Source organism: Cyrtonyx montezumae, unplaced genomic scaffold (genome assembly GCF_038088225.1).
Source record: "Cyrtonyx montezumae isolate F1298 unplaced genomic scaffold, pur_monq_1.0 scaffold_4, whole genome shotgun sequence".
Lineage (NCBI taxonomy): Eukaryota > Metazoa > Chordata > Aves > Galliformes > Odontophoridae > Cyrtonyx > Cyrtonyx montezumae.
The window spans coordinates 12,478,804-12,504,908 of record NW_027072045.1 but is presented as its reverse complement, the minus strand read 5'-3'; the positions used below and the strand labels follow the sequence as shown (position 1 = coordinate 12,504,908).

General features: G+C 45.9%; 2 protein-coding genes across 2 annotated transcripts in view; both read left to right on the top strand.

Annotated features, from left to right (window-relative positions):
* Nucleotides 1–6,552, top strand: part of COL13A1 (collagen type XIII alpha 1 chain) — a 47,048-nt gene extending 40,496 nt beyond the window's left edge. The window contains exons 40-42 of the mRNA XM_065746284.1: nucleotides 2,367–2,453; nucleotides 5,862–5,900; nucleotides 6,141–6,552. Of these exons, the coding sequence (XP_065602356.1) occupies nucleotides 2,367–2,453; nucleotides 5,862–5,900; nucleotides 6,141–6,143 (129 nt within the window). The 3' untranslated portion in view covers nucleotides 6,144–6,552. The remainder of the gene's footprint in view (nucleotides 1–2,366; nucleotides 2,454–5,861; nucleotides 5,901–6,140) is intronic.
* Nucleotides 6,553–14,341: 7,789 nt separating this feature from the next.
* LOC136054850 (core histone macro-H2A.2) lies at nucleotides 14,342–26,061 on the top strand. Its single transcript, XM_065746313.1, has 9 exons — nucleotides 14,342–14,407; nucleotides 15,357–15,589; nucleotides 19,555–19,661; nucleotides 20,537–20,734; nucleotides 21,441–21,551; nucleotides 22,155–22,254; nucleotides 22,650–22,739; nucleotides 24,115–24,289; nucleotides 25,216–26,061. The coding sequence occupies exons 2-9, from the start codon at nucleotides 15,418–15,420 to the stop codon at nucleotides 25,379–25,381; spliced, it is 1,119 nt and encodes a 372-aa protein (XP_065602385.1). The 5' UTR covers nucleotides 14,342–14,407; nucleotides 15,357–15,417; the 3' UTR covers nucleotides 25,382–26,061.
* Nucleotides 26,062–26,105: the final 44 nt, after the last annotated feature.

The window sequence follows — 26,105 nt, the reverse complement described above, 5'->3', positions numbered from 1 at the left end:
AAATGAAGTCTTCTCAGACTTTGTCCTGAGTGGATGTGGTGAAGAGTTGGGTCAAAACCAGTAATAATTTACATTTAAGTTACTTCTGGATTATGGTTTTAAGATTACGATTGTGTAAACATATCTAGCAGTGTGTATGTATCTATGCATGTATGGACACATACATGTGCATGCTCTCTTTATAAGACTCCGGTATCACCTAAATTTACCTGAAAATAGAAAGTTCTATAGTGCATTTGCCTATGGAGTGGTTTCATTAGATGAATTTGCTTTTCATACACAGTGATTGATTCTCTGTTCTTAACTGCCATGTATTTCTGATCTTACCCTGCATAGAACAAGCAGTTCTGAAAAGCAGTAGCCAACTGGCATCTTAAACTAGGGGAGAAAGGGCCACATTTCCTGGGAGCTCCAAAGCTCTCCCCTTTTTTAATCATTCCATTTCTGGCTTTGCTTCTTAACTTCCTCCTTATTGAGATGTATGATGTTTTGTTTTGTGTGGCTTCTAAACAGAAAATAACAGAATTCCTAGACTTCTTCAGTTGGCTTTTCACTGGCTGTAGATAAATAAGTAGGATTTCCCTGAGCTCTCAGCTGTATTGTCTCAGTGCCTCCATCCCTTTGAAGTCACTGCAGACACCTTACAAGCACCATTTAGGATAACTTAACCCAGTGCTTGCTCCCTAGGATTTGTTCTGCTGCCTGGCATTCCCAGGTTTTCCCTCAATGGGACACAGCTTCTGTGCCAGAACCTCCAGTGATTCTGGAGTGAGAAGTGAGGGACAGTCTCCCCACAAATTAACTGCTGGCAAAACTGTGATAGTTGAGTGAAGAGACCTCAAAATTAACAAGAAGAAAGCTGTGAAGTGAAAGAGAAGGCAACACTCTGACCTGATCTGTTCCACAGGGGGTGAGACCTGGGGATAGCACACCTGGCTCTTTGGAAGTGGGAGATGTGTTCCTTTGGGAAACCTCACTTTGTGTTTTTTTTTCTGGAGAGGCGTGGTGTGCACAGCACTTTCATGCAAATCTTTTCAGGGTTGAGTGCATTAGAAATTGAAGATCAACTTTGTTAAGCTTCCAAACAGTTTGCCAAAACCCTCTGCACACCCTCCTGGTTCCTTCAGTCCCCAGCAGCCCTCCTGCTGCCTGTTGTTCAGAGCCTGGGATGGGTAGAGCTGAGATGGTGGCACCAGGTTACAGAGGGAGCACACGGCCCTTCAGAAAACCCAGCTGAACAAGTGCCAACCCTATCTTTTGCTACCAAGCTGATATGTTTGCTGCTGTTCTAATGCCTGTGTGTTTTTTTCTCATGTGTATGTGTGTCTTCCTCGCTCCTACAGGTCCACCTTTGTCCCCTTTATCCCTTCCTCCTCTTCTGCCTTTCTTCCTGGTTCCTTCCTCCTCCCTGCAGAGCAACCCATGCTGCATTGTCCTGGATCATTCCCTGTTCCAGTGCTTGGTTCTGGGTGATTCCGTCTCATTGCTTCTGCTCTCCCATCCATTTCTCCTGCCAGCTTTGAGTTTAACACATTTTAAAGAAGAAACAGCAGCCTGTGCTGTCTGATGTTATCCCCACATTCCTTTAACCTTCCCCACAAGGACCCCAGATTCAATTCCCTGTGCAGCAACCCCTTTCCCTATTTACACTTAGCAGCCTTGATCCTCAGTCATACAGAAAGATTTGCTGTAGACATGACCAGCAAAATACCCTTGGCTGACCTGCTGTCAGTCCAACAGGGTAGCAAGTGGATCACACAGCAAGGCTCCTCTTTGGTTACATTGGTGGGCTTTTCTCCTTCTAGAACATTCCCATGAATGAGAATTTCTTTCTGAATGACAACTTAGAGTAGTAAGAAACAGTAACATCAGCACAGGGAGTCTGGTCCAGCAATGCCAAATGATCCAATCAGGAGATCCTGCATGGGCTCTGCCACAGGGCTTGCCCTCCATAGCACTGCTGCCCATGAAAGCCACCTCCCAGCATAAGTTGGAGACTGAGAGCCAGTGGCATACAGCATCAAGAGGAGGCTTTCCCATCCTTTATTCCCACTGACATATGGGAAGCCCGGGGAAGCAGTCATCCTAATGGTGCAGTGCTCTGCTGCCACTATGGCACTCCCTCCTTTGGTGCAGCGCCTGCATCGTCTGTCAGTGTGGGATCTGAGGTGTATTAAAGGAAAGGTTAGTGGTACCATATGTCCTTCTTCACTTATCATCTCAAAGGGAGATTTCTCTTCTTTTAAAATGTTTCCTACATGTTCATCATTTTTAAACTATCACTGACATTTGTTTGAAATGGATGATCCTAAAGTGTTTGTGTATTCTTTTTTTTTTTTTTTCTTGGACTAAACTGTTATTTACAGGGGGAGAGGGGCAAGAAAGGCTCTAGAGGGTCTAAAGGGGATAAGGGAGACCAAGGAGCACCTGGATTAGATGCACCCTGTCCGTTGGTATGTCCTGTTTTATCAAATGTATTGTTTTAAGATCTGTTGGTGGGGAAGAAATGACCTCCTTTGCTGCTAGCTCATTATCCTCTGGAAGCGTTCAGTGTCATCTACATAAGAGCAAAACTGGTTTTGTTGCCTTGGAGTAACAGCCAGCCAATGTGATTGCCTGAGAATGACACAGGGCACCTGAGCTGCATTACCCAGATGAGAAGCACCTCTCAGTTATTTCCAGTTCTGCCAAGATACACTTTCTATAAGTCTAGGTGATTAACTACACAAATATGTACACATTTTCATCTAAACTCATGCACTGCAGTGAGTGAGCTGCCAGAAATGACCGTGAATCCCAGGAGTGCTCGTACATTCACGCTGGGATTTCCAGTGATGATGATCACTGGATGGAACGGGTGATTTGAGAACAGATGAGCAGCATCTGCAGTTTCACTCAGTTACGCTGATTTGTATATTGCAGAAAACCAGGCAGCTGATCACACAGGTAAACTAAAGTGGACAATGCGTGCCGTATGTGTTCTGGGTATGCAGCAGAGTGCCCTGGGACACTCCCAGTGCAGGATTGTGCCTGTCCTCCGGTGCCATAGAGGTGACTGGCATCAACTGAAATAACGATAGTGGTTGATTTCATAAACAGGGTCTCCGAGGTTTTAAAGGCGAGAAGGGTGAGCCGGGGTTACCTGGGCTGGACGGGCTGGATGCCCCATGCCCATTGGTATGGCGTACCTTCCCTTTCCTGCATGTTTGTTTGCTTTTATATCTTGGTGATTATTTTCTGATACCTCCACGTAGTTGCATGCCCTAGGGACATATGACAACTCCTTCCTCACCTCTCTCCATCCCACCTCCCTCATACCGCTGTTGTCAGAAATGGACTTTTCCCTTCTTCCTATGATTCACAGCTGCTGCCAGCGTTACTGCATGGCATGAGGAAAAATGCAGCAGGAATGAGAATTTAAATGCTGCTTCAGTTCTTGCTTGGCCTTCACTTTGAGTTTTGTTAGTCTAACACGCAAAGGCTGCCTCTGAACTAGCTTGGCTTCTGAGCCAAGGAGCTGCAACACTTACATCCCTTGTTAACCCCAAGTGCTTGTGTGTGGTTAGCAGTTTGACACTGCTCTGTGTTACTCAGTCACTCTGGATATTGACTGAAAAAATATAGCTGTTAGCAGGCCCGTGTTATTACACGCGTATCTCCCTCAGCTGATTTCTAAGCATCCCACTGAATTTATCCACTCACTGAGATCATTTGTGGACCTGCTGCATTTGGGTGAGGCTGCTGCCCCCTCCAGCTGTTTGCAACACTCTGTAATACAGTGAGCCCCATACTCTTCTGCCCTTCCCACTCCTGTTTAACACGGCTAGGTTTGTTTGAGGATGATCTTTCCAAACCTTACATTCACCTAAAGGTGTTTGCTTTCATTTGCGAGGGTGTGATATCAGTTCCTTCAGCAAGCTAAAAAAAGGTATCCCAAGGAAAAAAGCAATACTATATTTAGCAGAGTTTGCTAGTTTCCTGGGGAAACTAGCCCTGGAGTTGCCATCATAGTTTGTGCCAAATACAGCATGTAATTTCACAGATGCCAGGGATCCTGCCTGTGCCCCACAGTCTGCCTTTTGTTTGTATTTCCTCTTCGTGGCCACATTACAATGCATACCTCTTCACACCTACTTTTGTTAAGGAAACCTGACAGAAAATCTGGTGAAATACAGTTGCTACTCTTTGTATTTACACGTGCAGTGTGCTGGCATGTGAGCTAGCTTGAGAACTGGACGAAGCACGGGTTTTGATTCAGCTTGATTAAAAGCTTTGCATCCTGCAGACATATCCATGTGCGTAGCTTGTGGGGGCCATGAACTAATGATCTGCGCATCTTGATATGTGGATGGAGATACTTGATACTAATAAGCATGTCCCATTTCCATTCTCTGCAAATTAGCCTGCAACAAACACTTCCTTCTGACCCTGGTCTTCCTTTGATCCCAACACTGTAACTCCACCCTCCCATTCCTTCATGCACCTAACTTTCCACCATCAGTGTACCAATGGGAATGCCACGAGTTACCCAGTAATTAATGAATCTCAAGTTCAGGGTTTCCCCATAGCAGAAGGAGATGGGGGTGAAAATAAACCACAGGGGGACCGCGGTCCAAAAAAATGCATTCAGAAAGCAATATGGTTGCAGCATCGTGACGCTATCAGCTCATGAATCTCTTGGAAGCTTATCTCTGATAGATAGTTTTTGTCCCAGTGCGCTATTGTGCATTTGCTTTTCTATTTGTTTCGTTTTGTTCCCTTCTCAAATGGGATGACAGAGTTTCTCACGAGGTCCTTGAGGATGTGAGAACTGAGTTGTTTGACTGGATAAATGTGCCTGTTTGGCTCTTTGTATGGTCTCACTGCCTGCAGTTGGGTTCTCCTGGCGAACAGAAGCAGCCCCAGAACTTGACACACACACATGAGAAGTATTTGAATTCAGTGCTGCAGGTGTAGCTCCTTGGGCCTGACTTTTCAGCAGCTCATCTCCTGCTCAGGAGTGCATTATCAACTCTCAGTTCCTGTTGCCTCACGTTACGTGTTAATTAATGGCAGTAAATTACAAAAGCATTTCCCAACTGCTTTGCCTCACGTATTTTTGGAGCAAAGTCCTTGAAGTATCCAACCTTTGTCAGGAAAAAATGCAATAGAATTGCATGCTGACCTTATAGCCCAAGGTTTTTGGACTACTGCAGAACTGAGAGGGTATGTTATAGAAATCTCACTGACTCTGTTGGAGCAAAACACACAAAACCAATCATTCAAGGAGCCAGCTGAGATCCTGGAGCAGGAGACTCTCAGGGGCAGGAGGGGATAGCTGAGTAGTCTGCCATGTGATCAAGCAAACCTTTCAACACAGGGTGGAAAGGAGATGGAATATTTTTTTCCAGCCCTTCTGCAGGAGCCGAGGTTAGTGGTGCCCCTGGGGTTTGCCTGGCCTTGCTGTGCCAGGCACGACAACCCACCTCAGTGCTCCAGAGCCAGCCCTAGGATGTAGACCTGCCATCTCATGTTCTCCAGGGCCAACCTCCTGCAATGCTTCCCTAGCTGAACGGGACCTCCCCCGTTCCTCTCCTTCCCTAAGGGAAGCCTGGTTAAGCACCTTCATTGGAGAGATGTGAGTGAGCTTATGGCCCTGGTGCGAACCTGCAGGCAGCCCCTCCAGCCCCAGCCTTGCTTCCAGCCGGGCTCAGCCACAGGCCTGGGTCACGGCAAGGGGCTGAGGAATATCTGTCCGACTATTCCTCCAAGCCCAGTTCAGACTGTTTGTTGCAGCTGTAATCGTTAACCCATTCCTTCTTTCCTCATTCTCTGCACTGTTTTCAGTGTCCTAAACTGCTATTTCATTGGTGCTTCTGCAGGGAGAAGATGGCCTTCCAGTTCAAGGCTGCTGGAATAAGGTAAAACGATCTTGGAAATGGTGGGGCTGTGCTGCGTTGGCAGTGCATGTGGTCTGGCTGAGAGGAGCATAGGTGTGGAAAGCATGCATGAGTTTTCCAGGATCGTACCTCTGAGAAGCAGGAAGCAAAACTCCCTTGCTTGACACCAGCATTCAGTTTTATGGGTCGAATAAGGAGAGAACTGTACTCCCCATGGCTGAGGAGCTGGCACTAACACTGGTTTTATCTTTTCTTTTGCAGTGATTATTCTAACCCTGGACTGGCCTGTGTGTGCTATTGTACATAGAATATTTATTTTTATACAGCCTTCTTCTCTGAAATGCTCCAAGTTACGCATTTTTACAAAGTATCAAGAAGCCGTGTGTTTGTTTTTTGTACAGGAAATACTAGACCTCCCTTCACCCCTGTCTGTCAGCTCTTTGTGTATGTCTTCATTACACTTGTTTGGTCATGGAGTACAGCTGTAATATTTTCCTGATACGTGCTTGCACATGATGGATATAGGAGCTTAATAAATTATTGCATTACAAGTGCCCAGAGGAACTGCCCTGTATACATTCTAAAGTAATTTTCCTTATTTTTTTCCAAGCTGGAATCGTTCAAGACTATTTCAGAATATGATGTATTTTTATTAAAGCAAAATGTTCACAGGCTTTTGTTGATTTAATTAATTCATCTACATAGCAGCATAGTTTCCATCGCCCTGAGTCCTTTGCTCCCTAAGCCACAGCTCCCCACCCAGATTGCTCTGAGAGTTAGAATGGATGCCATAGGGCTCTAGTGTTTTAATTACACCCCTGTTGAGCACAAAGCAGTCCAGCTGGCAGGATTGGTTTGGGAAGGTGGTAGCAGCAGCTGCAGTGAGTGTCTTATCTGGTCTTAGAACACTGGGCCCCTAAGGTAGGTAGTCTGAATGCTTCACTCCTTTCTAAAACTGCTGCCTCTGGTTCATCCTCAAAACCATACAGATCCATAGAAGAATCTGCTGGTAACTCCTGTTCCTTTGCTGTCTGTCATGTATTTTTATTTCTTGACTGTTGCTTGTGGTTGTACTGCATGAGACTGCCTTTGCTTGGATTTGTGTCATCTAAAAGTGAATGGGACATTTGCATTGTCTTAACATAGCTGCTGAAAATCTAACGGAGCCTTATGGGTTACTTGCTGCTGTTGCCTTAAAGCATAGCTGAAGAACATCAGATATAGCACAAGGGGTGAAGCTAAGTGTGTAATGACCACTTGCCTATCACAAGCATAGAAAAAGGTGATGTTCCCAGTGGCTGCTGCTCACCACAGCCTGCTTTTGTCAACTGAAGCAGACAGGTGTTGCAGACTGCATGAATATGAGGGGCTGTGGGAATAGAAAATTCATCACCCACTGTGGATAAATCAGAAGTCACAAATCAGTGCAATTAGTGCCGACCCAAATTGAAGTGCTCCGCACTTCTAGAACAACCCCAAATAGCAGGAGCTGGGTTTGTGCCATATGCAGTGGTTCTCATTTCTGGATCCCTGCCTGCTCCAACCTGTAGCTGGGTTGTTGTTTCTGCTGATTGCTGATAGTTCTGTTTTCACGTGCAATCGTTTGTCTGCCGCTTCAAGGGTCAAACTCCTTGGCTGATAGCCAAAAAGTGAGACGAGTCTGAGGGTGGAGAAGCTTGGGAAATGACAGCTAAAAATAAACCAAAAAAAGAAATGCAAAGAAGGACCTTGCTGAAGATTTGCTGAGATGCTTTGCAAGTTCCCTCCCTGGAGCTTGGGAAGAGTTCTTCAATGGATAATGGCTGGTGGGACTGCAGGAGCTCAGCATGACAACGCTTTTGGCTTTGGTTCCTGTCTTCTCCCAGAGGCCAGTGGCAGAGCTGGAAAATTACACCGGTTATGTTATTATTACTATTATTTTTTCCTTTGGTCCTTTTCACTTCAGTCTGCTATTGTGGTCAGACTCTTCAGATGAAGAATCATGCTCGCATCGCAGCAATCGCTGTATAAACGAGTGCGAGATGGGCAGTATTTCAGTGGGGGGATCCTTCGATCCAGGAAAGAAATCCTCTTGAACAACTGTCTTCAGAAAAGTCAGTCAAGCCCCACGGCTTCAGTTTGGAGTGCTGCTCTGAGAGGATGTGAGGAAAACCTTGTCCTACCATCTCTGGTTACCAGATGACAAAAATTTCCCTCTGTATCTTTGATGATTCCATCTTTGACCTTTTCATCACACGCCGCCTTCTCCTGGTAAATGAGAGAGAAGCTAAGCCCTTTGCTGAAAGGGAAAGCTGTGCGGGATTTTGAAGGTATGAAGCACCTTGTCAGAGAAGGAAAATGTGGAGTATGGACAGAAGAGTTTCACTAAACAGTTCCTTTGCTACCCGTACTTCGCTTCCTAGAGGTATTTTGCCCAGAGCTCTCAAGAAAGACACTATTCTGCTGCCCTGCTGAGGCCCTTTTGGTGGGTACCTCTCAACATGTGTACTCACAGAGGGAAATGAACCATCACAAGGGTTACGTCCCACAGTGACATGTTCTAATAGATTCATGTTAAGGAAATAACCGTTTGGCAAGGTGCTGCAGGGTGCCGAGGACACTTCCCAGCCACTGGAAGGCCGGGACATCCAGCTGTGGATACTTCATTACCAACCCAGCATCCCTCATTCAGTTCTTGCTGCTGAAGGTTAAATTCCATTTGCCTGTACTCTATAATATTTTTCCACCAGGCTCTTGCGATATGTTAAAAAAGCTGAAATTAATTGCTGCAGACGTATATTGCAGACATGACTCATAATATTTCTACTCCATCGAGTACATTGGGAATCCAATTTATCCAAGCATTAAAAAGCATATTTAACTTTGTGTGTGTGATTCCCGTTGGCCTTAAAGCTACTATTTGCATATTTAAGTACTCCGGTGAATCAGGGCCATTATGATAGCTGATAATGATATCTAAGCCATCAGGAGAACTAGATCATAAACCATTCTCATTTCTTGAGAGTGAAAGAGCTGATGTCAAGTTCATAGTGATGTATTTTAGAGCACCAGAAACAGTAACCTTCTCTCAGATTGCCTTTGTCAATGCAGCTGGAATAGTCCTGACCTTCTGGTATCCCATCGCCACCTCTTCTCACTATTACACCCAAAATATACTTATATTGTAACTCAAGAATTAACAAGCTCTACTTCTAGTCCCACACGAACTATAGAACACTAATTGCATTTTTTAAATCTATCTTTACACCTAAGGGATTTATCCCATAAATACAGTAGTAAGGGAATATGTTGTTTCAGTTAGGATCCAGGCTGATGAAAGGGTTATTATTTTATTTGTAGTTCTTATTTTTATAGGTTTTGGGGTTGTTTTTTTTTTTTGAGGGAGGGAGGGAGAAGGGGAGAACCGACCAGAACTGCAGGCGGTAGGTGTGCATTTCTTCTTTTTTTTTTTTTTTTAATGAAAACAATTATGTATATAGTTTGACAATGTTACTTCTACATTTCTTTTTACTAATGATATTTTTTGGAGCGATGTGTTGGCTCTTTTCTAGCCTTTTTCCTTTGAAATATATTTTAATGGGTTTCTGGAACAAGTTTGTAGAAGTTCCAGACCCAAAGTGTCCTGAGGACATTCCTGTTGTGTTGCTTGTTTTGGTGTTGTTTTTTTTCTCCCTTAGTTCAACAGTAAGATGGTGCTTTCCATAGGCAAACCAGTTTTCAGTGGGGATGAACGTATCCCCACAGGCCGTGCCTAGGGACCAGGTGCCAGTGACCCCTCCCAGGCAAAATGGTTTCTCTAGAACTCTACACTTAGAGAATTCAAAAGGGCTATGTGACGGGCCAGCTGATTAAAAACGGTCTCTCCTGTTCTTAAGTGGTCTGTCATAATGAAATGAGCCTGGCGAGAGTCACTGTGTCCTCTTCAGTAGCATTCTACATCCACAAATCTCACCAACTTAGCTAAAAAGCTCTGAACCTGCAATTAAAGATGCTTTCTTGAGAATGGCACACTCTTGGTAGTTACCTACTACACTGTTGCTATTGTTTTCCCCCTCTAAAGCCAGCAGTTTACTTCCTCTTGAGCTCATCTCTGGGCTTTGCTTCACGCTGAGCATACTCAGGGGGATGATGCACTGCTCGAAGAGGGCGACCGTTTCTTCTACACGTTTTGTTTCTCCCTTTGCCCTGTATTGCTTCCAGTTGTTTTTGGCCCAGGCAAAATGGGTATTTTCTCTTCTACATTTTTAGAAACCCTCGACTGCTTGCATTTTGATCATTCTTCCACTTGCTTTTATTTATTTATACTTCCTGCCTTCTTGTAGCCCTTTTGTTGTCAAAACAAAAACATGAATTAAGACTGTTACTGGTTTTCGGAGTTGACTGTAAAGCTTCTACTGTTTAAAATGTTACATGGCAAGACCAGTTTAACTTTGTAGCCTTACTATGATTGTTTGCTTGTTGAAGTTACCAAAGAAATGCTTTCTTTATTTTTTATTTTATTTTTTTTCTCCAACAGAAATAATTAGTCAGGATATTGGAGGGGTTTGTTTGTTTGTTTGTTTTTTGTCATTTGTTCAAGAAAATCCTGCTAGATTCCAATTTAGACATGTTAGTGATAGGTGTGAGAGGATCTTGTACTCTTGCTTTCCCTTGCAGGCTGCGTTTCCCAGTCCATTGTTCCCAGCAGGGGTTTGCAGGGAGTGTGAAATTCCACTTTTATGATAATTCCGTTGTTTTCTCACAATGATGTTTCAAAATACTGCTTCAGTAAATCTTCCCTTCTCCTCTCCTGCAAAGATTTGCTTTCACCTTGATGTCTCACGCAGGCGGCCAAGCCGCAGACTGAGCAGCTTCACACTTCTGGAGAGTGTTTTAGAGAAAGCATGCCATCTCCTTCAAGCCTAATGCCTTTTCTGCAACGTTGCCTTCTTCTGGCCTCCTCGGGGGCAAATCAGAAGATAATGATGCCAAGCTGTATTCAGTGAAGCTCTCTGCTGTATGCAAGAGCTTGCAGGTTGGGATTATGGCTTGTAGGCCCCCTTACTTTTACTAGGGACCTGAAGTTGTGAGGGGAAAATGTCATCCTAGATTGATGGAGCCATCATACTTGCTGTCTTTAGGGCCCTGTTGCTGTAGCAGCACTGGAAGCCTTCAGAAAAGGTAAGCAGGATAACTCTATAATTCCTCCTTGCTTCATAGGGTAAACTGGGGCAGAACTTTGTTGTGTTCCCTCTGCTCCACCAGGGAAGACGGAATAGCCCTTTGATGCAGGACCCTTGGTGTTTGCATCCAGAACACTCGTGTCATTGGCACTGCCCCTCATTTCTCACCTCCACACAATGCTTTGATGCTGCTCAGACACGAGTTCACTAACCCTTGCAGGAAGATGATTTCTGAAGCAATTAGTTGTAACCCAACTGGCTCCCTTGAATTGTATGAGAGATTTTTAGCCTTTCTTTGGTGGCATAGAACGCACAGTATTTAACGCAGCCGCAGTGAAGTGGTGAGTTACAGGTAGACACTGTCAGGGCATTGCTTCTGTGCGTCTCTTGAACACCGTTCGATTGAGACATCTGAATCTGTATCGGCTTTTTACACTGCTTGTGCTGAACTTTTGTTACTATTAAATATGGAACATTCTATTGGCTTTCATCGCTGTAGGTGTTGTAACATGATTTTGTGTTAGCAGTAATTACTGTTACATTGCTGACTCTGAGGCGTTATTTCGACTCCTTTTGACTCACCTTGGAGCTGTTTGGCCTGCAAGAAAATTCCACACTAAACAACTGATCTGAGGATGAGAACAATGGGCTGTTCTTTCCCATCACCTTTTCATCCTCAGTAGGAGCTTCTTCAGCCGGAATGACTGTTTGCTTTTCCTTCTCTGCTTTTTTTTTCCCCCCTTGGTGATTTGAGAACTTTGATTTGTTTTGCCTTGAAACCTGGAAACTCTGAGAAACGCCTTGCTATTGCAACACCACACGTGACACGTCAGTCCACCGCTCTCCAAGAGGAGGCCGAATTCGCTGTGCCTTGTGTTGAAGCTTCACTCCGTTGTTGGCCATGCTTTGGTCAGGTTTCTGTTTTAACTGGCGTGCCATACGTATTCCAGGACAATCTGCGTTTGTTACGTATGATGTACATAGTTTCTTTGCCCTTTTATAAAAATAACATGTTTACTTATGTGTAGCTCATCTTTCTTCTTTTTGTAATGCCAGCTTTGCCCACTCGTGGATGCTTTTCAGATCGACACAGTAAGGAAAACACGCCATCTGCTGTTAGCTGGTCATCCCGTTGATGGGGAGCTAGGTGGCTCAGCCCATTTGGTAGAGAGATGAAGCCCCAAGCATACTGTTAGCACTGTGCTGACCTCATGGAAATAGCTGGGTAGAGGACAGAGACCAGCTTGGTGCCTGAGCGGAGGCTGACTCTGCATGGCTGTACTTAGATATCACCGCAATTATCGCTTTGGCATGACGCCCTGCTCCGCTCAGCATCGAGGCAATGGATAACAAGGTGCAAACCACATTCAAAACCCAAGAGCTGTTTGCTAAGGGACCCGATCTAAGTAAAATAATCAACGTTTTCTAAGAACAATTAGGGAGAACAAACAAAAACTCAGACAGAAACGGGAGCTCAGTATCTGAATGGTGATCCTTTGGAGGTACGGAGGGGTGAGCTGAAAGAATCAGCTGCGTCCTTTCGGTCCCTTTGCTCGAGGCCCTAACCTGTTTAATTATTCAGAGGAGCCATTCCATACGTGCAATTACCATGCCACCTCTCCCTGCACCTCACCCGGCTGTGCCTATTGTTTCTGAGCTCTGGAGAATAAAACCCTAAAGATTATTCCTGAATTGAATATAATATTATTTCCTCTCCCCCCACCTCTCCATTCCTTTTTTTTTTTTCACTATTTCCAAAAGATATTGCTGTCAGTGCAACAATACAGTCCAATGTTAATAATAGTCTACAATAAGAGAGTTGCCCCAAAAAATGGGGATTTAGCCTCTCTGGTCTGTTGAAGAACTTGCTGTGCACAACCTACCAGCACCATAAAGCCATGCACCCTGCAGAGGGTGGAGGAGCGATGTCTTCAAATGGAAAAAGCAAAGTCATGACAGAAATATGGATTACTTGCAGAACTTGGTTATCTCACTCGTTATCTACTGCCATAATACACACACACATCAATTGTGGTCGCATTAGGCTGTCCTAACGACATGACAACGCTTGCGCTGATTTGATAGAACTCCCGGATTATACACATCTCTAAGTCAGAGCTTTAAGTGAACTTGACTTCAGCGCACCGCCAGGGCTCCCCTGGACGCCCGCCAGCTGAAGCACGAGCGAGGCCGTAGCTTTCGGTTCCGACGTCATGAAATATTCATTGTGATGTTTGAGATATAACAGCTTCTGTCCAAAAGTGAGAGCACCGTAAACAGGCTGGTGAGCGAGGCAGCCAGCAGTCTATAACTGCTCTGTCAATAGATGGATAGGTTGTTTATTTTGACAAAGTAACAGACTCTATTTGCGCTCGGAAATCAAACGGCAGATGGTCTTTGCATAACCTAGCAAGGGCAGTCTCCGCTCCTGCTGATGGCAGGGGAAAGCTCTCACTCCAACGCTGCCCATTTTCTGCCCAAGGAATGCCAGTTAACAGCTTTAGCCTGAACCACTCGATCGGACAGACCAGAACACGGAGCTCCCACTGACCAAGAGCCTCAGGCAGTTGGTCATTCTCTGCTTGATGACCTCCATCACATCCTCGCTGTGTAGCATAAGCGGCCCTCAGGGATCAGCAGTGACCACAGAGCTGGGAACTAAACACACCTGGATCTGAGTTGTGCTTGTTTACATAAAGACATGAAGCTCTGCTATCTCCCTGCAGGGCCGTACAGTGGCTCACAGATCTACCAGTAAAGCTGCAGCCAGCTTCATGCAGCCCTGGCACAGAGGTCGCCCCATCTCTGGCACACCCTTCCCGGGTGCCATGTACAGACAGGTACCCAAACAGGAGAAAGCATCGCCCAGAGTGGGCCCGGAGCTGGGCAGGAGGGAAGAGAAGCGACTCCAAAGCACGAATGCCACCCCGTTTAAAAGGCCCTCCCCGAGGTCAGCGGCGGTTCAGCCGCTCGCCTGCACGCCCGAGCATCGCTCAGCTCCGGAGCTCTCCCCACCGGCGGCACAAAGAGCTCCGGGTGCCTTTGTTCGGGCGGCACGACGAAGCGGGGGATCCGGCCGGGCCCGCTGCCCGCAGCCCGGCGGGGGGGGAGGAGGAGAGAGGGGGGCTGCGGCGGGGCCCGGGGACTGACTCCTCCTAGAGGCGGTATGCGGCTCGGGAGGAAACCCCTGCCAACCCCCCCCCTCGAGAGGAGTCGCCGCCATCGCCATCCCAACACACGGCACGGGCGGGGAACGGCGGCTGAGGCGGAGCGAGCGGGGGCCGGGGGGGTGGGGGGGGTTGGGGTTGGGGGGGGGGGGCGAGAGACGGAGCTCGGCACGCCGAGAGGAGGCGACGGCAGCGGCAGGTGAGGGGCGGCGCGGGGCTGCGGGCGGCACTTCTCCCCGCGCCGGAGCCCCCTCCTCCTCTGCCGCTGCTTTCTCCGCGCTCGGAGCGGAATGGCGGCGGCAGCGGCGGGGGGGGAGCGACGGCCGCGGGAGAGCCGAGAGGCCTCCTCGAGGAGGGGGGATTGAGAAGGGGGGTGGGGGCGCGGCACGGCGGGGCTCGGAGCTTCCCGTTGCGGGCTCCGCCGCCCCTCAGTAGGCGGGCGGGCAAAGCTCCGCGACGGCGGCGGCGGCGGGAGAGAACCGAGGGGGGGCGGCGGCGGGGGATGGAGGGGGGTGTGCGCGCGGGAAAGCAGCGGCCGCGCCTCCCCGCCGTAGGGCGCGTGCGCGCCGCTGCCGGCCAATGGGAGCGCTCGGCCCGCCCCGCGCGCGGGTGTGGTCGGCGCTCCGGCCAATCGGAGGGCGGGGCGGGTGCGCGGGGCGCGTGATAACATTCGGCGCTGGAGCTTCATACAGAGGCGGTGGAGTCTTCTCTGGATGTGTTCCGGACTCGCCTGGACGCATATATGTGCAACCTGGGCTGGGAGCTGATTTGCCACGGGGCTGGACTCGATGGTCCCTTCCAACCCCTACAGTTCTGTGATTCCTTTGGTCCAGGCTGCTGCTGTCTTACGCAACTGCTCCCTCTCACAGAAATGCAGTTGGTGTATTGCTCGGGAAGCTGGCATGCTGAGGTGACTTCTTAGCCAGCTCCAGGGTTGTCATTTGTTTGTATGGAAAAGCAAGGAGAAAATAAGATTTGTTTTCATTTCCCCATTGTAAAGCCTGGAGTGGCTCCTGATGCAGGAAAAAATACTTCATAAAAGCTCAGCTGAGCCTGTGTTTAGATTTTTCTCCTGGAAGAATGAGATGATGATGTTGAGAGATGTTCTTCACATGCTGAGCACCGATCCTATTTCTTCTCTCTTGCAGCTGTCAGTTTGGAGCAAGGGAATAAGAATCGCTAGCAAACTGAAAAACACAACGCTGCAAGATGTCAGGCCGCAGTGGGAAGAAGAAAATGTCCAAGCTGTCACGCTCCAGCAGGGCAGGTGTTATTTTCCCTGTGGGGAGAATGATGCGCTACTTAAAGAAAGGAACCTACAAATACCGGATTGGGGTCGGAGCACCGGTGTACATGGCAGCTGTCATAGAGTATCTAGCAGGTAATCAGCCTGATGCTAGAGGTGCACAGAAACAGGGGGTGTCTGTGGGATGAGACGTGCACCTCAGAGATGCAGGATGTGTTGATGTTCCCTTCTGGAAGGGGCTGAGGATGGAAGTTCTCTCCTTCAGAGGTGCGGTGCTTGGTCACTGATGGGAAGGGTTGCTTCTTATTGCTGTGCAGTGTTGCGTGTAGGGCAGATGTCACACTGGGATACTGTTTAGTTTGATGTATTGCACTGTTTCAGGTTGCCCTGTGAACCTTCTTAGTTGAGTGTGGAAAACAGCTCCTTACCAAATTGTTCCAATGCCCAGGGGAGAGAGGATTCTAGTTCAAGTTGCTTATGGGTTACAGATCAAGACTGAGGTGCATTAGAGAATCTCCAGCTCCTTTAGCAGTTAAGTGTGGAGCCTGTTTTAAAACAAAATGCTATTGAAAAGCAGAATCAAAATCCAAGATGCTGAGTGAATCTCCCACTGCTTCTTGTGTAGGAGCTAACGTGTTTGTGTTTTCCAGCTGTCTTCCTTCCTAGAGAAGGACCTAAATGATTTTGGAGGAAACCTTTCTCTTTGTTACAAACGTACGTGTGGGCATAGTTGCACAATCCACTTTTGTGCATTAAAAATCAAACCTTCCAACTGCACTGTGGCAGAGGGTGTCTGAAAAACAAGACACAGAGAGTTGGAAAAATAGGGAGTGGGAGAAGGGAGGTGCTGCTGGTGAAGAGCTTAGTGAGAAAGACCAAGTCTGAAAAGAGTAGATAGGAGACAGAAATGAAGATGATCCAGGAAGGAAATGAGTTACAAGTGTCAGGTGTAGGTTGCCCAGGGAAGGAGGATGGGGTGTAGAGCAGGGAAAGCAAGTCATAGTCAGGAAATGGGCATGGTGGGTGAGGCAGGAGGTGCCAGGTTGGACCAGAGCTGTCTGATGTTTGTCCAGGAGGGACTCTCCCAGGAGCGATCAGCCGTGTCTGGCCTATGTTTGCATCACTTTGAAGCACTGAGCTTCTTGACTGGCTTCATCTGATGGCGTGCATCCTCATCCCAGCTGCCACATGGTCTCCCTTTTGGCCTTGGTATGCATTCTTTGTGTCACGAGCCACTAAATCCCCATTTTCCTTTGCAAGAAAGGTTGTGGCTGCAGCCCATGGCTGTTACTAATGCTGAACTTGAGGCCTGGCTTATCAACTCCATTGTAAAAATGCCAGCAGTCGCTACGACATACCTTGAGAAGAGCTCCTGTTTTACCTCAGCTGAGTAGCTAATGTGAGAAAGATCTTATCAGGGACCTAAAGCTTTTTTTTTTTCTTATTTCATCTCTCTATCCTGTTTCATATCTTAGGCTTGAAAAGTTATATTGCTTAATTCCCATCAAGAAGCTTGTGTTTACTGGAATGATGTTGGGCTCCACTGCCTCCAGAATCAAAAATCCGTGGAGAATTGACCTCAATCTTCATTTGATTTATGGACTTTGCAACACATGCATGCCAGCGAGGGTGTGGCTGACTCTAGTCATTGTCATCATCTGTGTCAAAACTCATTTGAATGTGTCCCATCATGTATCTTACCAAAATGTAGGCAGAGAATTCAGACAGCTCTTGCTTAAGAAGCAGAAGAAATAGGAGTGGCGTGCTGCTGAGAGGAGCTGACAATGCCAGCTTCTTCCTTCAGAGGCCATCAGCTGGCATGCTCCTCAGTCAGATTGTGCTCATCTGCTGTCAAGGAGACAAATTGAACAGATACTTCTCCACTTGCAGATGGACAAAGAACTCCATCTGATGCATCTTTTTGGGCTTAAGGTGTTACTGGGCAGATTGGTATGCGGTAGAGTTATGGGAACTGTCAAAACTTACCTTGAAGGGGAAGGGTCTGAAACCCTTCCACTTCTGTGATCAATAGTTGGCCTTTATCTCCTTGTCAGTCCAGCTGAGTGCTACAGAAATGCAGGCTGGGCTCAACTGAGTGTTCAACTTTAGGTGAAAAGCGGTCAGGGTGAAGAGCATCTATGAAAAATTCTTCCTTTTTGGGTTCACTTGTGCAAATTCAAGATTCAAAACACATTCATGCTAAGTCTTCCGTACTGTCTATCAGCCAGCACCTACATTTGAGTTCAGACCACTTGGGTGTTGCCTGGAGTCAGGGGCCAGTCTGAATTTCAAGTTGCACTTCCAGTGTGGAGGCATCTTGTGTGGGTTTTGAACCTTAAGGGAAGCAAAGTTATTTCAGATTTCACTTTAAATCTTAATGCTGCTCAGAGGATGGAAAATAAAAGTAAGCCTGAGAACATCTAGATCCCAGTTGAGCTTGCTGGAAGTGTAGGGCCTCACTGTAGGAGTTACATTCTCAGTCTGCTGTCTCTGTAGAGTTAAGATGACCTCAGCTGTCAGCTTGAAATGTGACTCAGTTTCTTTAGGGATCTGTTCCTACCAGCACAGGATGTGATAGCTGCAGCCTCCAGATTTAATGATATAGGTAGGTTGTTTTCTTTCCAAGTGCCATTTTGTATTAAGACTCTAAGTCCCAACCTCCATTCTGAAGCCTCCAGCGTTAGAAAAACATGCATGTAGAGAATCATTAGAAGCAGGTAAGGCAATTATTTACCTATGCAAATAATTGTCATCCTTTGATAAGTTATTTCTATGCATACTCTGCAGTCTGCCCTGCATCGTCTCTGCCTTGGATCCCCCTCTTCCTGGTGTCCTGTGGTAGTTGAAAAGTGCCTGGCGTTTGAGTGTTCTGCGTTTTTTGCTCTCAACAGTAGGCAGAGGACATTTGAGTGCACCATCAGGATGCTGCTGGCCAAAGGACCCAGAACGTGGGGGAGTGGGGTGAGCACACGGTTAGCAGGATGTGCTTGTTGTTGGCACATCTGAAAGAGCTTCAGTTACCACGCAGGTAAGTATGTCTTGTTTTCTTTCTTCCTGCTGCAATTTTCATCTGCTCTCAGCGTAAATCTGCCAAACTTGCTGGAGAAGTATGGGTCTCTTTTCTCACTCTATGCTGGTCTGCACACTGGATGGCAATCTGTTCCTGCTGTCTGCTACTGCACTAGCTCCACTGGCAGAGGTCAGGGACCCGAAAGCTCCAGCCCTGCAGCCCCGTGGCACAACAGCTTTTGCATCTCCAACAGTCAGCTGTGTGTGCCCTGTAGGAGTGAAAGCCAAGGATACACTTCTGTTATCCTCACTGAGAGGGAACTGCAAGCTTGCTTCTTTCCTGTGAACCCAGAGCTAAACCTGTTGAAATCCTTTGGATTTTATCCTGAGAGTGTTCAGGTGGATTCCCACGAGGTTTTTCATGGAAGTTCTTCAAGCAGTCACAGCTCTTTATGCAGCTGATTCAATGGGAGTTGGATAGCTTTAGCAGCATGTTGATGAGCTGTAACTTTTTTACCCCTATTGTTAACAAAAGCAAGGCAGGGGTGCTCTCCCTTTAGACATGGAAAAGTTTTACCAGTACTTCATATGCTGAAGCCCTTACGTTGTCTCTCTGCTTGCATCTAAGTCAAACCTTTCGTATCTTGTTTTGAAAGAAAGCTTCTCACAGATTTTCAGTGCCCTTTAATGCAGAGTTGTGGCATTGCCTGGCTGGTTTGTTGGCTTTCTGAGTGTTTCTTTAAATGCACCTCAGTCTTTGTCTTACTTGGTCTTGAGAATCCTTGCTGTTTTGTTAGAGCTGCCTGAACTAGGTTTGGGGTTTCGCTGCATGCTTCGAGTTACTGTGAACCAAACGTAGTGTATTTTCTGCTAGCTATCCTTCAGGGAACTAGGGAGGACAAATGATTTTATGCCAGTTTACAGGTATACTGGCTGTCATTCATTGTCTGTGTTTTTGTGTCAAAGATCACCAAAACGGGGAAATACCCCTGAAAAGGGAAATACATATTGAAGAGGAAAGTGAAACGTGTATGCAAGGTGCACGCAGGTTGCGTTTTTATTACTCCTTTTTATCTCAATGTTTCTTGCAGCTGAAATCTTGGAACTGGCAGGAAATGCAGCGAGAGACAACAAGAAAGGAAGAATTGCCCCCAGACACATCCTCCTGGCAGTAGCAAACGATGAGGAGCTGAATCAGGTACTACCTTGTGTTTCAGCATGAGGGTTAGCTGCTGTAGCATAAACTTGATGATCTCCGGTACTTATAAAAAAAATAAGCTACATAGACAACCTGTTTCCAAAATAGAAGTGTGTGTGTTTTCTACTGCACTGTGAGGCCTTTCTAGGGTAGGGTCTGGCTCACTCTCTGGTGTTACTGCATCCCTCCTTCCATATGCCTGAGTCCCATTAGTACACAGACCATTGCTTGCAGTGCTTTGACTCTGAGGATTGGCTGTGGCATACTTCCTGCAGGTGTGTGCCTCCTCTTACCCTCACCCACTGCTTGTGGGGTCACTACGGGAACTGTTGAATCACGACCTGAACCACTGATTGATCGCCTGAGGTGAGCACTGAACCAGCCATGGAAGCACAGGTGAAGGCAGTGCACTGTGTGACCAGAAGGGGTGGAGTCTGGCTTCAGCTCTCCCAGACCCCATTTAAGGGCTGACCACCACTGGGGAAGGGTCTCTTGCTGGAGATCATTTGCTTGTGGAGTTTATTGGTGAGCTTCAACCATCTGTAAAAGGAGAGCCTTTATTTACTGGTTATCTGTTTACTATCTAGGTAAGCCAAGCAAAATATACCATCCACCTCATTATTTTCTGTGAATACTATTCTTTTGGGTTATTCACCCTACAGTCACCAAGGCATGCAGAAGGGCTGTAAGACAGAATGCAGAGTCCCAGTTCACTGGGATTTGCTAGACTTTCTTAGTGGGGTTTTCTTCTGATCTGCAGAGTGTGTTGCTTTAGGAAGCAAGGGCTCTACGTGTGTGTAGTGCAGTCAGCAAAGGTTGCTTGAGTGCAGGCAGAGAACCAGTAACGCACTGCTTTGTGTCTCTTTGCCTCGCAGTTGCTGAAAGGTGTGACTATAGCAAGTGGAGGGGTCCTGCCCAGAATTCAGCCAGAGCTTCTTGCCAAGAAGCGAGGTGCCAAAAGCAAATCTGAGACAATCCTTTCCCCTGCTCCTGAGAAGAAGGGAAGGAAATCCATAGTGAGCAAAAAGAGTGGGAAGAAGGCAAAATCTAACAAGGCCCGGACGCCTAAAAAGGTAAGCATGTGCCAGAAGAATTGGATCCAAACCAACTAAGATTATCAGGAGGAATGCATTTGTGCCTCGGCATTAATTATTTGTTTGTCCCGACTGGAAGTGGGAGGTAGGAATTGATAACAGGCACATAAAAATAAAGAGGAAGATGATTATTGCAGTATTTCTGTAATGAGTTTAAACCTTTAAAACTGCAGAGGAAACTTTCCAGATTTCCACGTTGCTCTCCAAAGTGCTTTGTTGATATCTATGTAGAATCTTCATACTAATTGTGTGGCAGTGAGCTCTAGCTTCTGAAATACGAGAAACTGTATTTTACATGGCTTCCTATTTGAGAGATGCAACACCTTGAGCCTTCTTACAGGCTGTTTTGTTAGCCCAGTTTTCTTAGCAGTAAAAACAACCACAGTAGTGCACACCCATCCATAAATTCAAAAATCACAGATGGAGGGGCGTGCCCTGGACTCTCAGTATGTTTACACACATATGTAGTGCCTCAGAAGTACCACTAATGTTTTAATATTTCATTTAACGTTTTATAAACAGTGAAGACTTCCATTGTTACATCATGTTTATGGAATAAAAAGCTGTGAGTAATGTGGGAGGAAACCTGTTGTACCTGATTAAATCTGTCCGTTGCTGGATAATGGTAGGTGCTGATTTTTCCTTCAAGATTTCTTGTTGCTTCACCTCCTCCCTCCCCAATTAGAATAAACAAAAGGACAACGAGAAGGAAGGAGCTTCAAATTCAACATCTGAAGATGGACCTGGGGATGGTTTCACCGTCTTATCCTCCAAGAGCCTTGTGCCAGGACAAAAGGTAATGCAATTCATAGTGGGATACACCAGTATTATAGCAGTGGAGCCTAGCATAAACAAAAGGTTGCTGTAAGATCTAACACCAGTACAGAATGTTTTCCACCTTCTTCCTTAGTGATCCCAAATCTTCATAGTGCAGTGATGGAGCACTGGCACAGCTGCACAGAGAGGTGGTGGAGTCTCCTTCTCTGGAGATGTTCAGGACCTGCCTGGATGCCTACCTGTGCAACCTGGGCTGGAAGCTGCTTTGGCAGGGGGTTGGACTCCATCTCTAGAGGTCCCTTCCAGCCCCTACGCTCTGTGATTCTGTGAAACATAAGACCAGAGAGACTCATTCAAGTTACGGGTGTGGTGGAAGGTCTCAAAAGCTTGTCTGCAGATAAAAGGCTCCCAAGAATACTGCTGGTCAATCTCTCTTTAGAGAGCTGACCTTATGAACTTTGTGGCTAAACCACATATATATGTAAGGTTAGAAGTCAGAATCAGATGTATTGGACACAGGAAAACTGTACAATTAGTGAATCCAGCCCCTTTTTTTGGTATGGCAAGTATTTCACACATTATTACTAATTTGATTCTTTCAACTCTTCTCCTTATCTCGCAGCTTTCTCTGACACAGAGTGACATCAGCCATATTGGCTCCATGAAAGTAGAGGGCATTGTTCACCCCACAACTGCTGAAATAGACCTCAAGGAGGAAATAGGTGAGGCTCTGCTGCATGCAGACAGAGCGGTTCTGAAGTTGGCTTTTTGGATCCTTGTTTTGTATGATTGGTCATTGAGAACTTGTGGCATACCTGAGAAATGATTTCAGGATGTTGTATGTTGAGTAGTATTCCCACCTAGCACTATTTTAATCATAAGCCAGGGGAAATATCCTTACAGGTAATTCTATTTACGTCCAGTAATTGCATAGGTGGTTTTCCAGAACCAGTAATCAGTTAACTTTGTCATAAACATAAACATCAGCTGCCACTCATTGTGCACACAGTGCCATGTTTTCCTCAGTGTTTTCCTTTCAAATCACATAGAGCTGTTGGTTTGGTTTTCTTTTGCTGGCAGTGTGGAGGCAAGGCCTTTTTGCTCTGTGTCCTTGCAGGAAAGGCTTTGGAAAAGGCAGGAGGGAAAGAGTTTTTAGAAACAGTGAAGGAGCTTCGCAAATCTCAAGGACCTTTGGAAGTTGCTGAAGGTAAAAAACAAAAAGAAACAAAAATAAAGATAATATGCTCAGCTGGAAACATCTCATCCCATATGTTCATTTCTCTTGACTTTTTAATCTGGTCTTGATTATGTCTGTGCCTTTGCTTATGTGATGTGTCTCTGTTTCTTCCTTTAAGTTGTTGCTGGTATGGACAGCCTGCTTGAGGACAGGGTTGAGGGGGGGAAAGGAAGGGGAGTTAGGATACCTTTGTGCTGCATGTATCCTGTCTTTGTGCTTTGAAGTACCCTAAGCTCCAGCAGGCTGATGGATTTACCTCAGGCGATTCCTGTCTGCGGGAGTCCGAAAGCAAACTGGAATTTCTGCTTTCACCTCTGTGCCATTTTTCCTCTCCTCTTTGTGCCCCATTTTTTTAGTGAGGATTAGAAACAGCTCCCAGCCTGACTTATGAGCTGTATGAACAATGGTAACTTATAAGTTATCCTGCCTTATACCAAGCAATATAACCAAAGCAACTATTTTACTTTGTACCTAAATAAAGGTAGAAGTGATGTTATCACAAGAGCTGGCACATGTTTTGAAGAGCAGCTGGCACTCTTCTCCCAGGCACTACAGCTATATTATTAAAATACAAATTACAAAAGAGCTGAACAAAAGAGCTAGAAAATAGATTCCTTTTAGCTAGTTCCAGGAAAGGAGATAATCTCACCTTAATGGATGGAAAATTGTATTCTGTCAGGCAAATGCTGTTGTGCTGTTATGTTTAAAGTTGCCAATTCCACTGGTTTTGAGGCAGGTAGTAAGGAATGGGTTTTATCGCTGGAGATCTACTGCAAACACTTGAGCTTCAGCCTAACAGGCCTTGAATTCAAGTGCTCTTCATGGGATAGCTGTGTTGCTTTCAGTCAGTTTTCGCCTTATGGTTATAGCAGAGCTCTTCTGCTTGAAATTTAAGGGGCACAGTGAAGCATCAGGTAGAATTCTTCCGTGATGGTGGATGGGTGAATAGATCCGTGTCCTTCACCCTCAGATATTAATTGCACCCCTAACGACCTGTGGAGATGTCTGTTGGGGAATTAATGGTGCTGGGTTCAGGGCAATGTTTTAATTGTTTGCATATTAAAGATAATATGCAGAGGCTGTGCTGAATGAGAGAGCCTTGAAACATCACTGAGTTAATCACATGAACCCTGAGTTCATCAGTCCTCAGAGAAATAATAATTGATCCCACGAGTAATGACGATACAGATTATGGTTGTGAATGAGTCACTGTGGCTTGCTTTAATCCCTAACACATTTCTTTTGAGGAGGTAATGTCATGAAGATGAGATGACTGATTAGATTGAGAAGTTCTTGCAAGGTGGTTTGTATTCAGAACTAACAGTTATGCTTTCATTTGTGCTAGCTGCACTCACTCAGTCCAGCGGACTCGCAGCAAAGTTTGTCATCCACTGTCACATCCCTCAGTGGGGTTCGGACAAGTGCGAGGAGCAGCTGGAAGAGACCATCAAGAACTGCTTAAAAGCTGCAGAAGACAAGAAGTTGAAGTCTGTGGCTTTCCCCCCTTTTCCCAGTGGCAGGTATGGCTTTTCCTGCATAAGAGGATTCTGTGTTGTGTAACAGTTGTATAACGAGCGATCAGTGCTGCTGCTGAGATAGAAAGCCTTTATGGTGAGAAACTCTCAGGAGAGCTGTTTTCTGTGGCAAGGAATTTCTATTTTTCTATCTGGGCCTGTGCCATCTCTGGTTTTATGTCCTTTCGTTTTACCGTGGCAAATCTTATTCAAATACTGCTGATATTAATGAGATCACACTGGTTTCATACTGAAGCCAGTGTAAATAACAGCGATGCAACAGGAGCTAGGTTGTACAGTTACCAGAATAAGCAGTTCAAATAGTGTTTATATAGATGTATGGTTAACAGAATGAACAGTTCAATTAGTATGGTAGTCAGGATGTATGAGAAAGATTATTGTGGTGGAAGGGAATAATAAAAAGAGATGAAATGTTCACCTGTGTCCCAGGCCTGCAGTGGAAAAACTCCAAAGGGAGCAATCTCTAGAAAGAGATCCTTCCCCAGTGGTGGTCAGCCATCAAATGGGGCCTGGGAGAGGTGGAGCCAGACTCTACCCCTTCTGGTCACACAGTGCATTGCCTTCACCTGTGCTCCCACGGCTGACTCAGTGCTCACCTCAGGTGATCAGTCAGCGGTTCAGGCCGTGATTCAACACTTCCCATACGTAGGTGAACATCAGGTCTTTACATAGGTCATCCCAAGATGTTGTTCTTTCATAATGCCATTTGCACGTTTAGGATTAGTTTAAAATGTAATTACTGGTTTATTCTTAGTAAACCTTGGGGTTTACTTAAAACAGCAGCTAACATTACCTTAACAGCAGGCTGTAGTGAGTACAGCTAAGCTTCATGCCTTTCAGCATCACATGTGCATAAAGCTTGTGCAAGTCACTGATGCTCCCTTCTTTTGTTTCCTTCCCCTATCACACAGAAACTGCTTCCCAAAACAGATGGCAGCCCAGGTGACCCTCAGAGCTATTTCCACCCATTTTGATGGCACCAGCTCTTCCTCCCTGAAGAACATTTACTTTCTGCTCTTCGACAGTGAAAGTATTGGCATCTATGTGCAAGAAATGGCCAAGCTAGACACTAAGTAGCAGCAGTGGCCAAATGAAACTTTATTTTTCAACAAACTCGAGTAGCATTGAAAACATTAGAGGTGGGTTTTATTTTTTCAGTGTGGTGAGGAGGGGGAGTGGTAGTAGTGTGATGTGTTGTGACTTGATGAAGAGCTGTGACTAGAGATGAGAGGGGTTTAGTCTGATTTCTTCACACTGTCAGCATCTTCTAGCCCTTTGTGCCACCTTCAGCAATTGAGTTACCATCTCTTTTCCTGGAGTTTAGTGTTCCCTGTTACTTTAGTTTAGAAGTTTTTTCAAGAGTAACTTCATTTTAGATTTGTAGTGATGGAAGTTTTCATGCACACACTTTAGAGAAAGCTCTTAAAAACGTTCTGCTCCTTTTTCCCCTCCCTTGAGGGTGGATGTTAAGCTTTTCCTCCCTCCCACAGGGGAGGGGAAAGAGATTCTAGAAGTGATGCATGAGAAGCTTCTGTTTTGCTTTTAACTCCCAATAATCTCTGTAATTACTGAGAATATTTCATGGTGATTTTTTTTTATAAGAAAAAAAAAAAGAAAGATGTCTCAAGTGTGATCATTGTCACAAACTCTATTGTGCTCTGAAAATTTCTCACCTGAAAGGAGAAGGGAAAAAAAAAAACAACATCTGTAATTAAGTACTTCCTGTATCACACACGGCACATAAATAACCAGCTTCTGGCAGAAGTATAGTGCCAGACACAAAGCTGCATTATACTCTGTT